Source organism: Pezoporus wallicus, unplaced genomic scaffold (genome assembly GCF_028554395.1).
Source record: "Pezoporus wallicus isolate ANWC-B61680 ecotype Strahan unplaced genomic scaffold, APGP_CSIRO_Pwel_v1 contig_8013, whole genome shotgun sequence".
NCBI classification, from domain to species: Eukaryota; Metazoa; Chordata; class Aves; order Psittaciformes; family Psittacidae; genus Pezoporus; species Pezoporus wallicus.
This window is the reverse complement of record NW_026636761.1, coordinates 1521129-1536629: the sequence shown is the minus strand read 5'-3', so window position 1 is coordinate 1536629 and position 15501 is coordinate 1521129. Positions and strand designations below refer to the sequence as shown.

Sequence of the window (15501 nt, the reverse complement as noted above, 5' to 3'; positions counted from 1 at the left end):
AACGTTTCCATTGCTCAGTGTCTTAAGGCTGTTAGGGTTTTTTTTTATTATTACTATTCTAATTTTCAAGCTGCTGTGTCACCTAATTCATCAGCCTTCAGCGCACAACCTTCCTCCTGCTCCCCGCCACCCCTGCAAGAGCATTTGTACAGAACAAAGGCTTGCTTTTAAAAACGGCATGATATTTTGCCACCTTTGTGAAAACCTGTCACAACAATATCTAATTTTGCATGAGACAGAATTTCAAATCAAGCCTCGAGAAAAGGAAGCTGTTCTTCTGCTAATGCGCAAATGTCACTTTCCAGGGCGGTAAAATAAGTAACCCACCTAGCAGCGTTGCAGAGAGAAGGAAATCTAATTCCTCTTATCTTCCCTTTGCCCAGGTCTGACCTTCTCAAGAAGACCCGTGGCAAACATTGCCTTGCTGAGATCTTGCGATCTGAATATTCCAGTGGGATGGACACGGGTGTATCCAAGGTCAAGAAGAAGAGAAAACCTGGCAGCCAGCAGATTCCAACATAAGTCGGGACCTTCTAGTGCTTGGATGCAAAACCTGCTTGAGTGCCTCTGCTGGGGGTCAGGGTGACCTGCCAAATCAACACCAGGAGTGTTTCAATTTATCAGGCAAATATATAGGAAGGATCTTGGTGTTCTTGGCCTCCTCCCTTTCATTCCATAGGTCCAAATGGAATCGAATCCAGGCGTGTCCTGTTGCACTGCTGCAATTGAATGTGGCTTCATAGAGATGCACCATGTTTCTAAGGTGGTTTTTTGCAAGAAAAATAAAAAAGGTTAAATATGTTTTTCAGAAAAATGTGATGTGTCTATAACGTAAAAGTGAGACGTGTACTCAGATAGGAGACACTTTCCTGCTTAAAGAGCTGTAGAAATACTCCACAATCTGTTTGCTTGCTCATTTTTAACCAGATAAACAGTAGTGGCAGAGGAGGTTCTGGGACGATGTTTAAGAGGAGGCTGCCCTTTCCCCTGTCATTATGCATAGCGTCACTTCTGTTCCTGTCTTGGGTCACGTAGCCATGTTGCTGCCACCTTCTCTCCTGCCCTTTGTGTGCTGTCTATCCCTGAACACTGATAATTAGTCAGATCTTGGCACCTGTAAAGAGTCTCCCCAATTTCAGTGCAAGTGGTAGGATTGTGGAGAATTCTCTTCAGTGTAGTGACCCAAGGTCTCTTTGGGGACAAAGCTTCAAGTCAAAACTCCTGAGTTTGGGAATGAACATCATGTGGGAAGGAGCCAGTGTGGCATCTAATGATCTCCAGACTTCTCTTTGCCTGCAGCATGTGGTCTCACTTAATTGCATAACACAGAGCACATACGAAATGTCTTGCTTCTGAACATTAAAGCCTTTGCAGGCTCTTGCTAACACTTGCCAGTAGTAACCTAAACTTTCTGGGTTCTCTGTGCTTTGGCTAGGCTGATATTGAGTACATCCCAAGCTATGGATTTCACTCCTTGCTTTTCACATGTGCCTTTTATCTTGTTCTTGTTTATTGGAGAATTGGGATTACTGAGAAAAGAGATGCAATATGGCCTAAAGGTGTTGAGACCAACACTCATGCACCATTGCCCAGTATGCCAAATAGAAATTGAGCCCTAGTGGAGTCAGTGATAAAGCTCCCCTTGAGTTGGGGCACAGGGGAGAGTGAGTTACAACCTCCCCCCGGACCAAAGGGTGAGTACCCACCTCCCTCTCCCCGTCTGCCTCACTGTGCTTCTTCCAGCGCCTCCTATAACGCTAGCTCCAAGCAGTGCGCACTTGAAAACAGCGCAAAGCTTTCTGCTACCTGTGTGCATCTTCCTTGAGGACAGCGATGAGGAAGAGCAGCCCATCCGTGACCCAAGCCAGGGACATTGTTTAGCGCAGGACCAGGGAGTGCTAAAATCCAGTAGCAATTTCAAATGCAAGAAGGAAAAAAGTACAGAAAAAAGGAGTATAACCAGGTGAAAATGATGCTCACTTTGTGACTACAGAACTGAGGGCACTTGCTCAGGGCTATAATGAGTCATAGTAAGCATTGTAGGAGGGAAGCAATTTCCCAAAAGTATTTAATTTCTGAAATGAATGTAACTTTGAGAACCAAAATGATATTTTTTTCCTCCCAGGCAGTTACCAAACACGCTGCTTTTGCTTAGCACTTCAGGAAGATGTTAGAAAGAGACCAGGGTAAAATTAGCCGTGTTTTTGCAGAGATAATGAAGTTACCAGCATTTACTAGATTAAGATAAAATAACAACAAAGCCCACCTGATTCTGGTGTGAGTAGTGCTTGGAAGAGCAATTGCGTTTAAGGCAAATGTCAGCTTAAACAGAAACCTTGTGAGGATGAAAATGACTCAGAGAGAGTGACGCAGAGAGTATAAGTTTGGGAAGAACTGAGCTTGTGCATGAGAAGAAAATGCATGACCTTCTCCTGACAGCCACGTATGAATTAATAGGGACTGTTGGCAAATTCATAACAGTAGGAATAAGGGCCAACAGCAGGTGAGTGAGAGATGTCAGGAAATGTTATCGCCATGTGTATGAACTAGGAAGGTAACATTACAAATGGTTGTGATAAATAATGTGATTAAAAAAGTAGAATGCCTTTTTCTTCCAGCTTCACCATCTTGTAGCAAGTAGTGCTGGATTACTTGTGGGATTAGGGAAAGGAAGAGGAGGGGATTGTTAAAAAAGAAGGAGAAGGTGTTAGAAGGAATACAAAGACACCTGAAGCTAAGCCGAGTTTGCTCTTAATAAGCTTGAAGGCCAACAAGCAAAATGTGTTTGAATTGTTAGCTGGGTCAGCAGGAACCAAGGTCTGCCCTTGTTTACACTTTGGTAGCTCTAGCTTGGCTCTGTGCTGGCTTTGTCCTGGTGCATCACTCAATTCAGGTAGAACCTGGTAGGTCTGAAGTTAATTTGTACTCAACTCAAAGCACCTTATCAGCAGGGCAGGACATGGGGTGGTACCTGCCCTGGAGCAGGGGTGGCCAAGCTGCAGAGCTCCACTGGCTGCTGTAGGAGCCACGTCCTCTGAGCATCTGAATGCTGGACAAACTGCTGGGAGTCATGGTGGGCTCTCCTGGCACAGCCCTGGCATGGAGCAGGTGGATGTCACCCTGAACCACTCCTGAGTTTATTCCCTCTTGCTCTGAGGTATGTGGTGTGTGTTGCAGGGGTCTTGGCTGGGTGGGAGCTGCCTACGTGGCTTGTACGGGTGCAGAGATGGGCTCTTGGCAGTGTGCAGTGCACCTCTGCTGGCTTTGGTCAGGCTTGATTGTGTCTTGGTTGTGGTGAGTGGCAGAGGGGCCCTGCTGCCCTGCAGCTTGAATTTTCTGTGTTCAGTCTGGAACTGATGGCACTGTGGAGCTTTATATAAAGCTGCCTGTGAGTCAGACCTGGACTCGGGCCGGGTTTGCCTTCCCACTGCTGCTCCACTCCCTGCTCTCACACCTGGAGTCCTGCTGCTCCCAGGAGATGCTCTTGTGCCTTTCCTCAGCTGTCCTTTGCCAGCAATGGGAGCCCGCGTCCTCCCCTGCTCTGCAGCTGGAACATCTTGAGTTTACACTTCAGGGCTTTGGGATAGCAAACAGGAGGTCCCCTTGGAACAAAGGTCACAATTGAGCGCCCACTTTCAGTGTCTAGGTCAAACACAGTACCTTAGTGCTGGTACTCACTGCGGAGAAGCACTCATAACTAAGCAGGATAGAAAGCAACAGAGCTCCCTGTTCACAACAACTTATTTTCTCCATAAGCCTGGGGAGAGGGCAGGGAAAGCTCCAGCTGTTCAGGCCTTTCCTTCCTGGGTTAATTTTGCTTGGTGTGCAGATGAAACCATGGAATATCTCTGCTAGGAGCAGTCGTGCTGATGCCACTGAATTTGTGTGTGTGGTTCAATGGAGCAGCTTCTGTTCTCTCTCTGGTCTGAGGGTGGTGGTCCCGATTAAAGCTCTGTCAGGAGGAGAGGAAGATGGCCCTCAAGCTGGGTAAAAGCCCAGAAGGGTCTTGAGAGCCGGGGTTGTGCTTGGTCCTGGCAAACCCACTGCACTGACCTGTTTGTGTCTTGGATCCAGAGCCCGGGGCTGAAACCAGCCACCCTTAGCCTGTCTGTTAGAGTCTCTGAGCCCCGAGAGAAACTGGTGGAGCAGAGCTGGTGCAATACTCCAAAGGTTTCCTTAATGGGATCAGTGCTTCTTCTCAGCTCTGCCATTTACACTGCTTCACCTGATTGCAGCACAGGCTGTCCCACCCCGAGGACTTGCCAGGATAACGCCTGCTTGGCACCAACCGCTAGAAATCCAGAGCAGGGTTTCCAGCCTGGTCACAGACTGCTGTAGATGCAGGTGGGTTCTGATGTTGGACAGTGGGGTCCCATCTCGGTCCCTGCACACAAGCTGGAGGTTAGGCTGGGCCTTCAGCAGCTTTTGAGGCTGCTGAGATCCTCCTGCAGAAGATGCTGTTCGTGTGGCGAGTGAGGTGCTCCCTGATGAGAGCCTAAAGCCTGTGGTGTCTTCCCTAAACTGATTCATTTTGAGCTTGCCTTGCTTGACTCTGCTTCGAGATCAACCTGGAGGAGATGGCTCCAGCCCTTGCCTCCCCTCTGCAATCCTTCCTTCTCAGCCAGACTCAGCATGGCTGTTCCCCCTTGCCGGAGGGGAGGTTTGGGAAGCCCCACTCTTCTGGCTCTGCCCCACTCTCTCCCACCATCCTCATGGCACAAACTGGACCCTGTCACTGTGCTACAGCACAGGCTCAGCCCCACTGTTCCAGGGGAGTTTCCAGATGCGAAATGGCAAATTTAAATATTGCAATTACAAACGTGTAACGAATCCTTGTACTTCATTAATGTCAGAGGAGGAATCTGCTACGGCTACAAGGACAATTAAATATTAGAGAGCGTCTTTGATTCACATTCCTGCTGCGTAAATGGGAGGAAGGTTGCTGTATGCTCCTTGCCTTTGCGCTCGCAAAATGAAAAGCACACCCACTGCAAGTTGTCCTTTGATAGATTTTTAATATGATTTTAAAGAGTTTTGTTTGGCCTCATTCTTATTCAATGAGATTAATTTAAAGCACTTATCCCCTGGGTTTAAGTCAATCCATGTAGGATTTGGGACGGGGGTTTGTTGCCCGGGGAGGGGGGTTGTTTGCAGGCCTCTCTGAAAGACTCCTTTCCCACTTCATTAACCCCGAGCTGGGAGCGACCCCCCTCCCCTTCCTCCTCCTCCTCGCCCCAGCCGAGGCCCGAGGATTTACCAAACTCCCCCATTCACATGCAAAGGATCAGCGCGGTCCACAAAGGCCGGGGGCTCTCCCCTCCAGGCGTGGCTGTGCATTTGGCCGAGCCGACAATGACCCTCCCGGCGGGACCGGGGCTACCGGCGTGGGGGGAACCGGGGCAGAGCTCCCGGGACGGGGCCGTCGGGCTGGCACCCGGCCCCGGGGAGGGCGATCGTTGGGGTCGGAGGCGGGGGGGGGGGGGGGGCTCAGACAGCCGGGCCGCCGGCTGCAGAGGGCCGGGGGGACCCCGCCGCCCATCTGCCGGCGCCCCGGGACGCGAGCCGCTGCCCGGCTGTCCCGGGGACCAGCTGCCGGGCCCGCTGGCCGCGGCCGGGTGAGCGACACTTTTAAAGGGTGGAAACAATCCATTTTCCAAAGCGATCGTTTAAAGCACTTAGGCAATTATACACTGAACATTAGCGTTAGTAATGCACCGCCGCGCCAGGCAGCATCAACCCCGTCCTTCTCCTTCTCCCCGCTGCCCCCCAGCTCCGCATGCCGGCACTGGGGCCGGGCCCCGGGGAGCGGGACACAAGCCGCGGAGGGGATGCTCCCCGTGACGGGAGGTGGGAAAACTCCTCTTCGCTTTTCCCTTTCCCCCGGCGGCCGCTGCTCCGCCAGAGCGAACGAGCGGGAGGGGAAGAAAGGGCCGCGGAGCCGAAACCCGTTTGTTTGTAAAGAAGTTTTATTTCCACATTTAAAAAAGGAGCGGGGAGCGGGAGCGGCGCCCCGGGACCCCCCCCCCCCCCCCCCCCGGCCGGGCCGGCCCCGGGATACAGACTGACAAGAATCACTTACACAAATACGCCCTCGGGGTTCACAAATAAATAATTCATGTACATTTTGCGCAGTTTATTTACATTTTGCCGCTTTCCCCCCTCTTTTTTTTGTCTTTATTTGTAGTTACGGACGTCCCAAAGCCTCCGTTCGGGCCACCGGTTCCCCTCTCCCTTCCCCTGCGGCGGGACCGGTGCCTCGGTACCGGGGAGCCGCGGGAGGCGGAGCCGTCCCACCGCGGTCCTTGGGGAGAGGCGGAGAGGCAGAGACCCCCCCCGGGAGAGCCGGTCCCTGCCCGAGCTCCGGGCGGGGGACACACGGGGATGGGGGCAGGTCTCCGGCTCTCCGTCCTGCCAGACCTGTCCTTGCTTCTTGCGTTCTTTATATATATACTTATAAAAAGGAGGGGGGAGAGGTCTCATTTATATATATATATATATGTATACTGCGGGGTGAGCGGGAGTCTGTCGCTTGCCCGCTGCCCCAGAGGCGGGGTGGCCCCCTCCAGCCCGGTTGGGTGCCGGTGGGGCTGCCCGGGCGGCCGGGGCTCACCGGGGCTGCGCGGCCCGGGGCAGGACGCCGGGCAGCGGGGGCAGGGGCGGCGGGGGCTCGCTGCCGCCCTGCAGTCCGTGGATGAGGATGCGGGGCACCAAGGGTCTCTGTAGGGCAGGGGGCGGCGCGCTGGGTCCGCGGTACAGGTAGAGAGCGGCGCTGGGGTCCAGGTTGGAGACCAGGCTCTGTGGGTAGAAGTAGGGCGAGGGGAACATCCTCTGGAGAGCAGAGTAGTTGCCAGCCTCGGCCAGCAGCTCCAGGCCCACCGCCGTCTGCCTTTTCCACTTGGTCCTGGGCGGGGAACAAATCGAGAGAAAGGGTCAAGAAGGATGCTCCAAAAGCCGCTCTTTTTACCCTTTGCAGACCCCCTTTCCTTGTGCATCCCTCTCCCCGCCGCTGGTTCCCGGGGCCAGTCCCCCTGGACGGCAGGGACGGGATGCAATTGGATGCGATGGGTGGGACCAGTTCACTGGGGGGGGGGACATAGACCCTGTTAACGGAGCGAGGGGCTCCTCTCGCTGCTGTCCCCGCCGCGCCAGCCCGGCGTGAGCGCCCCAAGAGCCTCCGGAGGCACCGGAGCCGCAGCCCGCTGGGAACGCGATGTCGGGGTGTAACCCCCTGCGGTACAAACCGCGAGCAGCATTTGGGTCCCTTCCGGGGCTGTGAATTCCAGGTTACGAGTTACGGACCGCGTGTGGCCCGCGGGATCCCCCAGCGGTGCCCCCGCCGCCGGGCACGGGTGATGCTGCGGCTGCTGCCGCGATGCTCCGGCCCGAGGCCCCGGCAGCTCCGCTCCGCTGCCCGGGGCTCCGGGACCACCGACCCGGGACGGGGCTACCGGGTCCGGGCCTGGAGGCTGCGGGAGGCCGGCGGGGGACAAGCGTAGGGCAGTGTGGCGGGGGTATTCGTTTGTGCCATGTATATGTATATGTATATGTATATGTATGATGTGTCTGTAGGTACATATACACGAACCCCCAACGTGTTGCTAAGTCGCGGATCTTTGCTGGTGGTGAAGGGGGATGGAAATGCGGGGGAGAGGTTTGGGGTGTGCTAAAACCCGGGGTGAGGGAGGGTCCGGCAGGGAGGAGTGGTGCAGCCGAGGGTCCCTCGTTTCGCGGAGGTGGCAGTGATGGGGCTGGGGATGTCCGGATAAATCCACCGAAGCCGTCCCTCACCTCCAGCCTTTCCACAGATTTTGCGCTGAAGCACTAAACCTATTTCCACCCGTAAATTGTTCATCATAATAATAATTGTGTAATTACTGTAAAGGGTGTTAATTATTGATGCCCAAAGCAGTAATTGGTATCTATAATTAATGGGCCGATGTGTTATGCTGTTGTGTTTAGCTGGGAAGCCCGGTTCTGCCTCCCCGCCTTGTCGGGGCTGGGGGCACGGATTGTACCCCCAAACCTGCCCCTCCTCGGCATCGATTTCCTCTTTGTTTTGGGATAAAAGGCCTCCGGGGGGAGGACGACACACCGCACCTCTGCTGGTGCCAGGAGAGACGTCCCGCCGGGTGGCTGCGGGTTGCCCTGCCTGGTTTAGAGGTGTGGGGCCGGGAAAGGGGATCAGGATGTGACCCCATCTCTGTGAGCAGGAGGGAACGGTGCTTTATTACCTTCTGTTCTGGTACCAGGTTTTCACCTGCGTGTCGGTGAGGTTGAGGGAGGCGGCCAGCTCCATCCTGTCCTGCACGCTCAGGTACTTCTGCCGCTCGAAGCTGCGCTCCAGCTGGGCCAGCTGATGGTCGGTGAAGGCGGTGCGGGCTTTACGCGGCTTTTTCAGCCGCACCGGGGGGCTGTCCCGGGAGCTGGAGATCTCTCGGTCCCCTTCTTCTTTCACTGAACCGAGGGGGAGGAAGAGAGGCCAGGTCAGGGCAGGAAGGGAAGAGAAACACCCTCAAAAGAGGGGGTCCCCACTGCAGCCCTGAGGCGGAGGAGCCGGGCTCAGGCCACGTTTGTAAATGTTAATCCCGGCTGCCCACGGGGTTCCCCAGCCGGGACCGACTTTTCCCCGTCCCAAGGACCCGGGTGATGGGGGGAGCCCCGGCCCGGCCGCGCTCCTACCCGGGGCCCTGCGCCCCACGTTTCCCACGGGGCAGCACCCTCGGGGTGTACCCCCAAACCCAACAGCTTTCTCGATGCTTGGGTGTTATTGTTGTATTTTGTTGTCCTTTCCCTTTTCTCTCTTTTTTTTTTTTTTTTCTTTTTTTCTTCATTTTTTTCCCCTTTTATTATTTTTTTCATACCCAAACCAAACGCAACCCAAAATGAAAATCAGGAGCCCCCATTTTTGGAGGGGAAGCCGCTCCTTGCCCTCTGCTGAGGAACCCCGGGGGATGTTGCCGGGGCCCGGAGCAAACCTCCCTTCTCCCTAGCGCACAACGAAATACGGGGGAAGAGGCTCCGCAAGCCTGCGGCCGGGCTGCTATTTACCTTTAAACCCGCGGATTGAGGCGGGCTGGCTGCCGTTCGTTACCGCGGTCGGTGCATGGGCACCGGCGGAGCGGTGCGGGAGTTTCCGCAGCGAAACGTTAAGTAAGGGAAGGGGATATTTCCGAGCAGAAACAAAAAGATTGGGCAAAAATAAAGCCCCGTTCGTGCTCGCCTTGCCCGCGCTCCTGGAGGAGAGGATGGAGCGAACGGGCTCGGGTTGTACAAATCGGCAGCGGTTGGGGTTTTTACAGGGTTTATGTTAAATTCGCTGGTGGCGGGGCCGGGCTGATTTCTCTCTGTAGGAAGACAATAATCCGGTTAATTGAGCCACCGGGGAGCGGAACCCTTCAACCAGAACTGCCGAGCGGGCACTGCTCGGGATGAGCGCGGAGACGGGCTCCGGTTCCCGGGGAAAGCAGCATCCGGACCTGGCCGGACCGGACCGGGCGGGGGGTCCCGGTCCCGCTCCCCCCGCGGGAAAGGCCCGAAAGTTTGTGCGGAGTTTGCCGCGGAGGAAAGCGGGGCCCGGCTCCCCGGGCTACCCCTGGGCTCCGAAAACTTCCTGCCTGCGAAGGGCTGAGCTCTGTGGCGGCCCCGCATCTTCCTCCCCTGCTGCTGGCTAAACCGATGATTTTACATATAATTATATATATATTACTTTATGGCTTTGCGTTTTGGCACGAGTCAAATCCTGCCGCTGCCGCCGCGGGTTAGGCCCAGCCCCGCAGCCCCTTTACAGAGTAAATCGGGGGCGATTTGCCCCCAGAAACAGGGATTTCCAAAGCAGCAAAAAAAATAAAGGATCGAGCTGGAGCGGGGACCTTCACCGGCTGCCCCACTAAAGGCTGGTTTTACCCTCGTCTACGAGGTGGTTTTACCCTCATTTAAACTGTGGTTTCCTCCACATTTAAGATGTTGTTTTGCCCCATTTAAAGTGTGTTGTTTCACCCCCCCATTTAAAGGTGTGGTTTTTTCTCACCATGTAAGGGATGTTTTTCCCTTGTTTTAAGCGGTGTTTCTCCCCATTTAAGGGGCATTTTCCCCCCATTTTAACTGTGTTTTCCCCCCATTTAAGGCATGTTGTTTCACCCCCCTATATAAGGGATGTTTTTTCCCCATTTAAGCGGTCTTTTCACCGGGGCCGTGGCTGCCCCGTTACAGGGGCAGGAGAGGAGCCCAGAGGTAACGGTCCCCCTCTCAAACTGGACCCCCCCAGCCTGAGCTCTGCCGGCTCAGGGAGACGCGGGGACCCCGCGGTTCTTCTCTTCCCTCTCTTCCTTCTCCTCTCGGCGATTTGGGGGAAGGAGAGGAAAGATGAAGGAATTCGGGGAGGGGGGGATGTAGGAGGCGAAAACAACGGCCAAGATGGGAACCGCGGCTGTTCTCAACCGTGGCCCTGCAAAGCGGCGGGTCCGATCCCAGGCTCGGCCTATCCTGCCAATTTCCTATCAGCATCCCGCAAATCCAGCGGTCCCGCACGGTGCCATCACCTCCCCTGTCTGCCCCCGATGGGGACCCGCTCCTTCCCCTCCCAAGCACTCAGGAAACTCTTTTCCCGGGTGAAAGTTTCTGCAGGGGTGTTGGGGGAGCGAGGACCGACCCCAACCCACCCCGTGCCGTTCCCGTGCCCGGGAAGGGGCCGCAAGGGCCCGGGAAGCCCGAGCCCCCGGTCCGGGGCGAGCAGCCGCGGTGGATGCGGCCCGGGGCTCCCTGTCTGTCGTGCTCGGTTTTAAACCATCTCAGAATAATAATGTAAATAACACAAATCGAATCAACCCCCGCCGAATTTCTTCTTCGTTTCTCCTAGAGCGGGAAATACCAGGAAAACCCGCGATTATTTTATTGTTGTTTTCTTTTCCCTGCTTTTTTTTTTTTCCCCATCAGAATTCCGTCCCCGCTTCTCCTCTTTCCCCGCGAGAAGGAATGGAACAGCCGGATCTTCCCTGCGGAAAGCCGCCCGGCGCATCCTCCGGGCGCGTTTACCCAAGTGCCGATCGCCCCAGCCCCTTCCACCGGCTCAAGCCCCGCCGAGCCCCCCCAAGTTTTCCCAAGTTGGTGCCGACCCCGCGGTCTTTTCGGAGACGACCGGTGCCGCCGTTCCTCATTACCGGGGCGGCTCCGCAGTGAGCTCCCGGCGCACCGGGAAGCTCTGGTGCCGCCGGAGGCTTCGTGTAGAGGCGGCCGTGCAGAGCCCGGCGGAGTGCGCGGCTCTTACCTTTGTACTCTGAGTCCGAGGAGGAGCTGCTGGTGTTTTTCTCCATCTTCTCCCGAAAGTCCTCGCCGGGCTTGGTGGGGATCCTGCCCGCCGGCTCCTGCCCGCCGTGAGGTCCATTGGTGCTGGAGTAAGGAGCGCAGGCGGCCAGGGGCTTGCAGTCGGCCAGGATGTCTCGGATGAGGAAGGAGGAGGTGACGGTCCGGGACTGGGAGGGGGCCGAGACCTGCCCCGGCTGGAGGAGCGCATCCAGGCCCTGCCGCGGCACCGCCGCCTCCAGGCACTCGCGGCCCGGCGAGCGGGGCGAGGGGCACCCGCTGCTGCCCTCCGAGCGGGGGCTCAGCTCTAGCGGGGACCGGCCGTCGCCCACCAGCGGGTCCCCCTTGGGCACGGCCGGGCTGCTGGCTCGGTGGGAGAGGATGGAATCGATCCCAAACCCGGTGGAGCCCTCCATGGCCCCCGCGAGGTGCCGGCGCTCACACGGGCATTGGCAGGGAGGGTGCGGCGGAAGCGGTTTGGTAACGATAGTTAACAATAACAGGAGGGAAAACGAAAAATTGAACAAAAAAAATTTAAAAAAGGAAAAAAAAAAATTAAAAAGGGTAAAAAGAAAACGAAAGCGCAAAGTTCAGCCTGGGATCCGGGCCACAATTGCTGCAAGGCTCTCCGAGGCGCCGCGCGTTAGATCCAGGGCTGCTCCGTCTTCAGCATCGCGCCCAGCTGCACTCACAGACAGACAGACAGAAGAAGGGGGGAGAGGAAGGCAGAGTCAAACTTTGGCCGCGAAGGGGGTGGGGTGAGAGGGGACGGACCCCAACCTCACCCGGGGCCCCGGCCCCTTACCCGGCCACCCCACCCTCGCCCGGGGCCGCGGTGGCGCGGGCCTGGGGGGCAGCCTGGGGGGCTCCCAGCCGGAGGTGGGGAGGCAGCGATCGATAGTGATGCTTCGCAGCGCCTTAACCGCTTAATGATCCAGAAATCGATGGGGAAGGGCGAGGGGAGGGCGGAGGGGGTGGCCAGCCGTCGGGCCGCCGCGGCGCCCCCCTTCCCACCAGCACCTCGGACAGCACCCGGCGGGGGGGGGGAACCGGAGTCACCGCGGGGCCGGCGGAGCCATCAGCACCTCGGACAGCGGCAGGAACCGCGCTCGGGGGGGGGCTCAAGGGGAGGAACCCCCAAGCGCTTTGCCCCGTTAGCGGGGGGACCCCGGCCCCCCCGGGAAGAACGCGCCCATTGGCCGCCGCGTGTTTGGGGGTGTCACTCCCCGGCGGCGACACCTTGCAGGTTCATTAACGGGAATTAATTGCTGCCCTGGTCCCCCCGCTTTCCGGGCGGTTTCCGCCCTCTTTGGCTGTCATTATTCCGCTGATGGGGCTCGTAATGGGATGATTAGCTGCGGGGGGATTCCAGGGGGGGAGATGTGGGGTAGAGAAGGGGAGGCTGTCAAAGGGTTACTGCGCTCTGCTCGCCGCCCTCCCCCCCCCCCCCCGCAGTTAACCGGTCTGAGGGTCCCTCCCGGGTAGGGAAAGTTTTTCTGGGCCTTAAAATAAAATTTAAAAATTAAATAAAAAAAAATCAAAAGAAATAAAGAAAAGGGAAAGCACCGAAGCCCCCTCCCCCCCAGAGCCCCAGCGCAGAGGCGGCTGCTCCCAGCCCGCGGTGAGCCTCGGAGCTGCGAATTTCGTTGAATCCGCTCAAAACCCGTTGCGAGGAAGCAGGATGCTCCTCGAGTGCGGGCAGCCGGGGACCGGGCATCGCCTCCCGGAGCCGGGGCCGCTCCTCCCGCCCTCCCAGCGCCCAGCGGCGGTGCCTACCGGTGCGACTGGGAAGGGACCGCGCTCGGGGCGCATTTTTCCTGACGTCCATCCCGTTTTAAATAACCCTCGGTGTGCCCAGCGCGCCCTGCCCGTTCCCTGCCCGTTTCTCCCGGAGACACCAAGTTTCCTCCCTCCCGCCACGTCGCGGGGTTTTGTTGCTGTTGGTTTCCCCGTCCGGACTCCCACCTTCTCCCGGTCACAGCGGCTCCTGCTTCCTCCTCGCGGGCTCATTTAGGGGCTTTTCCTGCGGGTAGACCCTTCCCGTGGAGACGAGTAAAATGTCCACGCCCGGGTGCGTGGAGCTGCGCCGCTCGAAAGCGGTGTCGCCGGTTATATCTCAAAGACTCGATTTCCTCTGTTCCCCACCTTCCCGGCCAGGCAGATGCATCTTGTCCCTCTTCCAAAGCCGCCCTTGGCCGGCAGCTTGGAGGCGATCAAGAAGGGGAGAGCCTCCCCCCCCCCCCCCCGGGAAGCCCGGCTGCCAGCTGTCGGGCAGCGGCGCAGGCAGGGCCCCAGCACCTCCTTGCCCTCGGCCCTGCAGGCTCGGGGCCGGCTGGGATCGGGGCAGAGGAACAAAAGAGCCTTGCAGGAGGATAAGCCCAGGGACAAAATCGGCACCGCCCGGTGCCGGTCTATGCCCCCTGCCCGGGATCCCGCTGCTGCTCGGCCCCGTCTTTCTCCCCCTGGCACGGCGATGCCAGGGACCGGGCTGAAGGGTTCTGAGCTGCCGGGGAGCGGTTTTGCAGCATCCGCTGGGCAGGACCAAAGCGATGGGTGTGCAGGAACGGCTCCCAGTGAGAAGGGGCTGAGACCCCAAAGGGGTTTCTCACCTCTCTGCAGTGCAACTGTGTTGGCACTGGCTGCCTCCCTGTGCAACCAATAGACCCATTTGGGATGGAGATTGGCACTGGGATCAGGACCAGCACTGAGTCTGTGTTAAGGATGGGACCAGAGGCAGCCGCAGGCCTGGGAGTGGGTTTGGAATCAGGATTTGGATCAGCCGTGCAAAGACAGGGCTGGGTTGGTGGGTCTGCCGCTGTATTTCCTTCCCTTGAATAAAGCACCTACCTTCACAAGAAAGTTTCCAGATCAGGCCCACTCTCTGGTGCTGGGCAAGGTTTTGGTGTGTGTGGGGGGTCCAGTCCTCATCCCTGAGTGGGCACTGTATTATGCCACCCTTGGCCAAGGCCCTGGGGACAGAGACTGTCACCCCTAGGCCATACTTGGAGCTACACATGCACTTTTTTTCTCATGTTCTAATGGCAGTGGGACTGACATGAATTAATATGAATTATTATTATTATTGTTATTATTATTAAGGTGGCTTTCGTTTTAGTTTCTGTTTTTTTTTTCTCTCAAAACTAGATTCCCCAAGGCAGAGACGTGACTCATCCTGCCCATATGTGATGTGTCCCCTGCATCACTTGATAAGTGGGCTTCAAATGATCTGTCTGTGGCTCCCAGCACAGATAGGAAATCCCGTGTACAGACCACTGAACAGTGTACACTGCTTCCCCTGCCTTCCCTGCGTGTGTCTGCCTTTAAACCCCATTTTCTAGACTGTTCCAGTTCCCAAATACACAGGCATGGAACAGACAAGAGGGGATCCCTGGTGTCAGTTTGGTTTCCAGTTCCTCACAAGCCCCAGTTGTACCCCAGGTTGGCTTTAGGACTCTGGCAGCTTTGCCAGGATCCGGTGCTGCGGACGGACACGGTCAGGCTCTCCTGGCACAGTCACCAGTGCAGGTTTGGTCCTGGGGCTACAGAACAGGGCTGACTCCAAGTGTTCCAGGAGGGGTCTGGGGTGCAGGGGGAGCCCTGATGGGGCTGGGGGCTGGACCATGGTCTGGAGGGCAATGGGCTGCCGAGCTGTGGCCGTGACCGCATCAAGAGTTAGTCCAGAAGCATCTGCTGGTGGTGCCAGAGCGGCATCCGGAAGGGTCTGGCTGAGGGAGGAAACTCCCGGGGGGCTCCGCTCTACTGAATCTCAATCGGGAGCCAAGCTGGGTGCTCGCAGAGGCCGTGCCCAGGCGGGCACAGGGAGGGATGCTCAGAGGGGACGGGCTTCGCTGGGATGCTCCGGTGAGGAAGCGAAGGTGCCTTCGTGAGACAGCGGAGGGCAGAGCCGCTCGGGGTGTGAGGGGACGATAGAAATGGGGGGGGGGGGAACAGCGGGGGTCTCAGTGCCGGGGAGGAGCAGGGCCCGGCGGTGGGGAACCTGCAGCTGCGCTGAAATCCCCTCTGCCGGTGGGTGTCACTGCAGGACAAGGAGCCGCCGGAGCTCGGGACCGGGCATGGCTGGGGCAGGGTGAGGGGGGGCCCGCTTGGGGCGGCTCTGTCAGCTCCGAGCCCCCCCCGAGCCGCTTCTCCTCCTGAACGCGCTTTGTTTGGCTCTGCCGTTGCTTTTCGGGTTCTGGTGTCTTT

General features: G+C 57.3%; 2 protein-coding genes across 4 annotated transcripts in view; one reads left to right on the top strand and one right to left on the bottom strand.

Moving 5' to 3' along the window:
* The window catches only part of DDX31 (DEAD-box helicase 31), a 48369-nt gene extending 47565 nt beyond the window's left edge, over positions 1-804 (top strand). The window contains exon 20 of the mRNA XM_057401594.1: positions 384-804. Coding sequence (XP_057257577.1) covers positions 384-522 — 139 coding nt within the window. The 3' untranslated portion in view covers positions 523-804. The remainder of the gene's footprint in view (positions 1-383) is intronic.
* A 5767-nt stretch (positions 805-6571) lies between these two features.
* Positions 6572-13685, bottom strand: BARHL1 (BarH like homeobox 1). 3 transcript variants are annotated; one of them, XM_057401458.1, is made up of 4 exons: positions 13264-13685; positions 11264-11980; positions 8232-8454; positions 6572-6901 (listed from the first exon to the last, which is right to left on the bottom strand). In XM_057401458.1, the coding sequence occupies exons 2-4, from the start codon at positions 11712-11714 to the stop codon at positions 6607-6609; spliced, it is 969 nt and encodes a 322-aa protein (XP_057257441.1). In that variant the 5' UTR covers positions 11715-11980; positions 13264-13685; the 3' UTR covers positions 6572-6606. The 3 variants fall into 3 exon arrangements, with proteins under 3 accessions (XP_057257441.1, XP_057257443.1, XP_057257440.1); XM_057401460.1 differs by lacking the exon at positions 13264-13685 and adding an exon at positions 12104-12669; XM_057401457.1 differs by lacking the exon at positions 13264-13685 and having other exon boundaries at positions 11264-12669.
* Positions 13686-15501: the final 1816 nt, after the last annotated feature.

Bases quoted from the DNA above. Each gene is read 5' to 3' on its own strand.
- BARHL1 (XM_057401458.1), bottom strand. From the start codon at position 11,714: ATGGAGGGCTCCACCGGGTTTGGGATCGATTCCATCCTCTCCCACCGA. The intron at 8,455-11,263 runs GTAAGAGCCGCG...CCCTCGGTTCAG, and splicing joins CTCGGACTCAGAGTACAAAG to TGAAAGAAGAAGGGGACCGA. The intron at 6,902-8,231 runs GTAATAAAGCAC...TTCCCCGCCCAG, and splicing joins ACCTGGTACCAGAACAGAAG to GACCAAGTGGAAAAGGCAGA.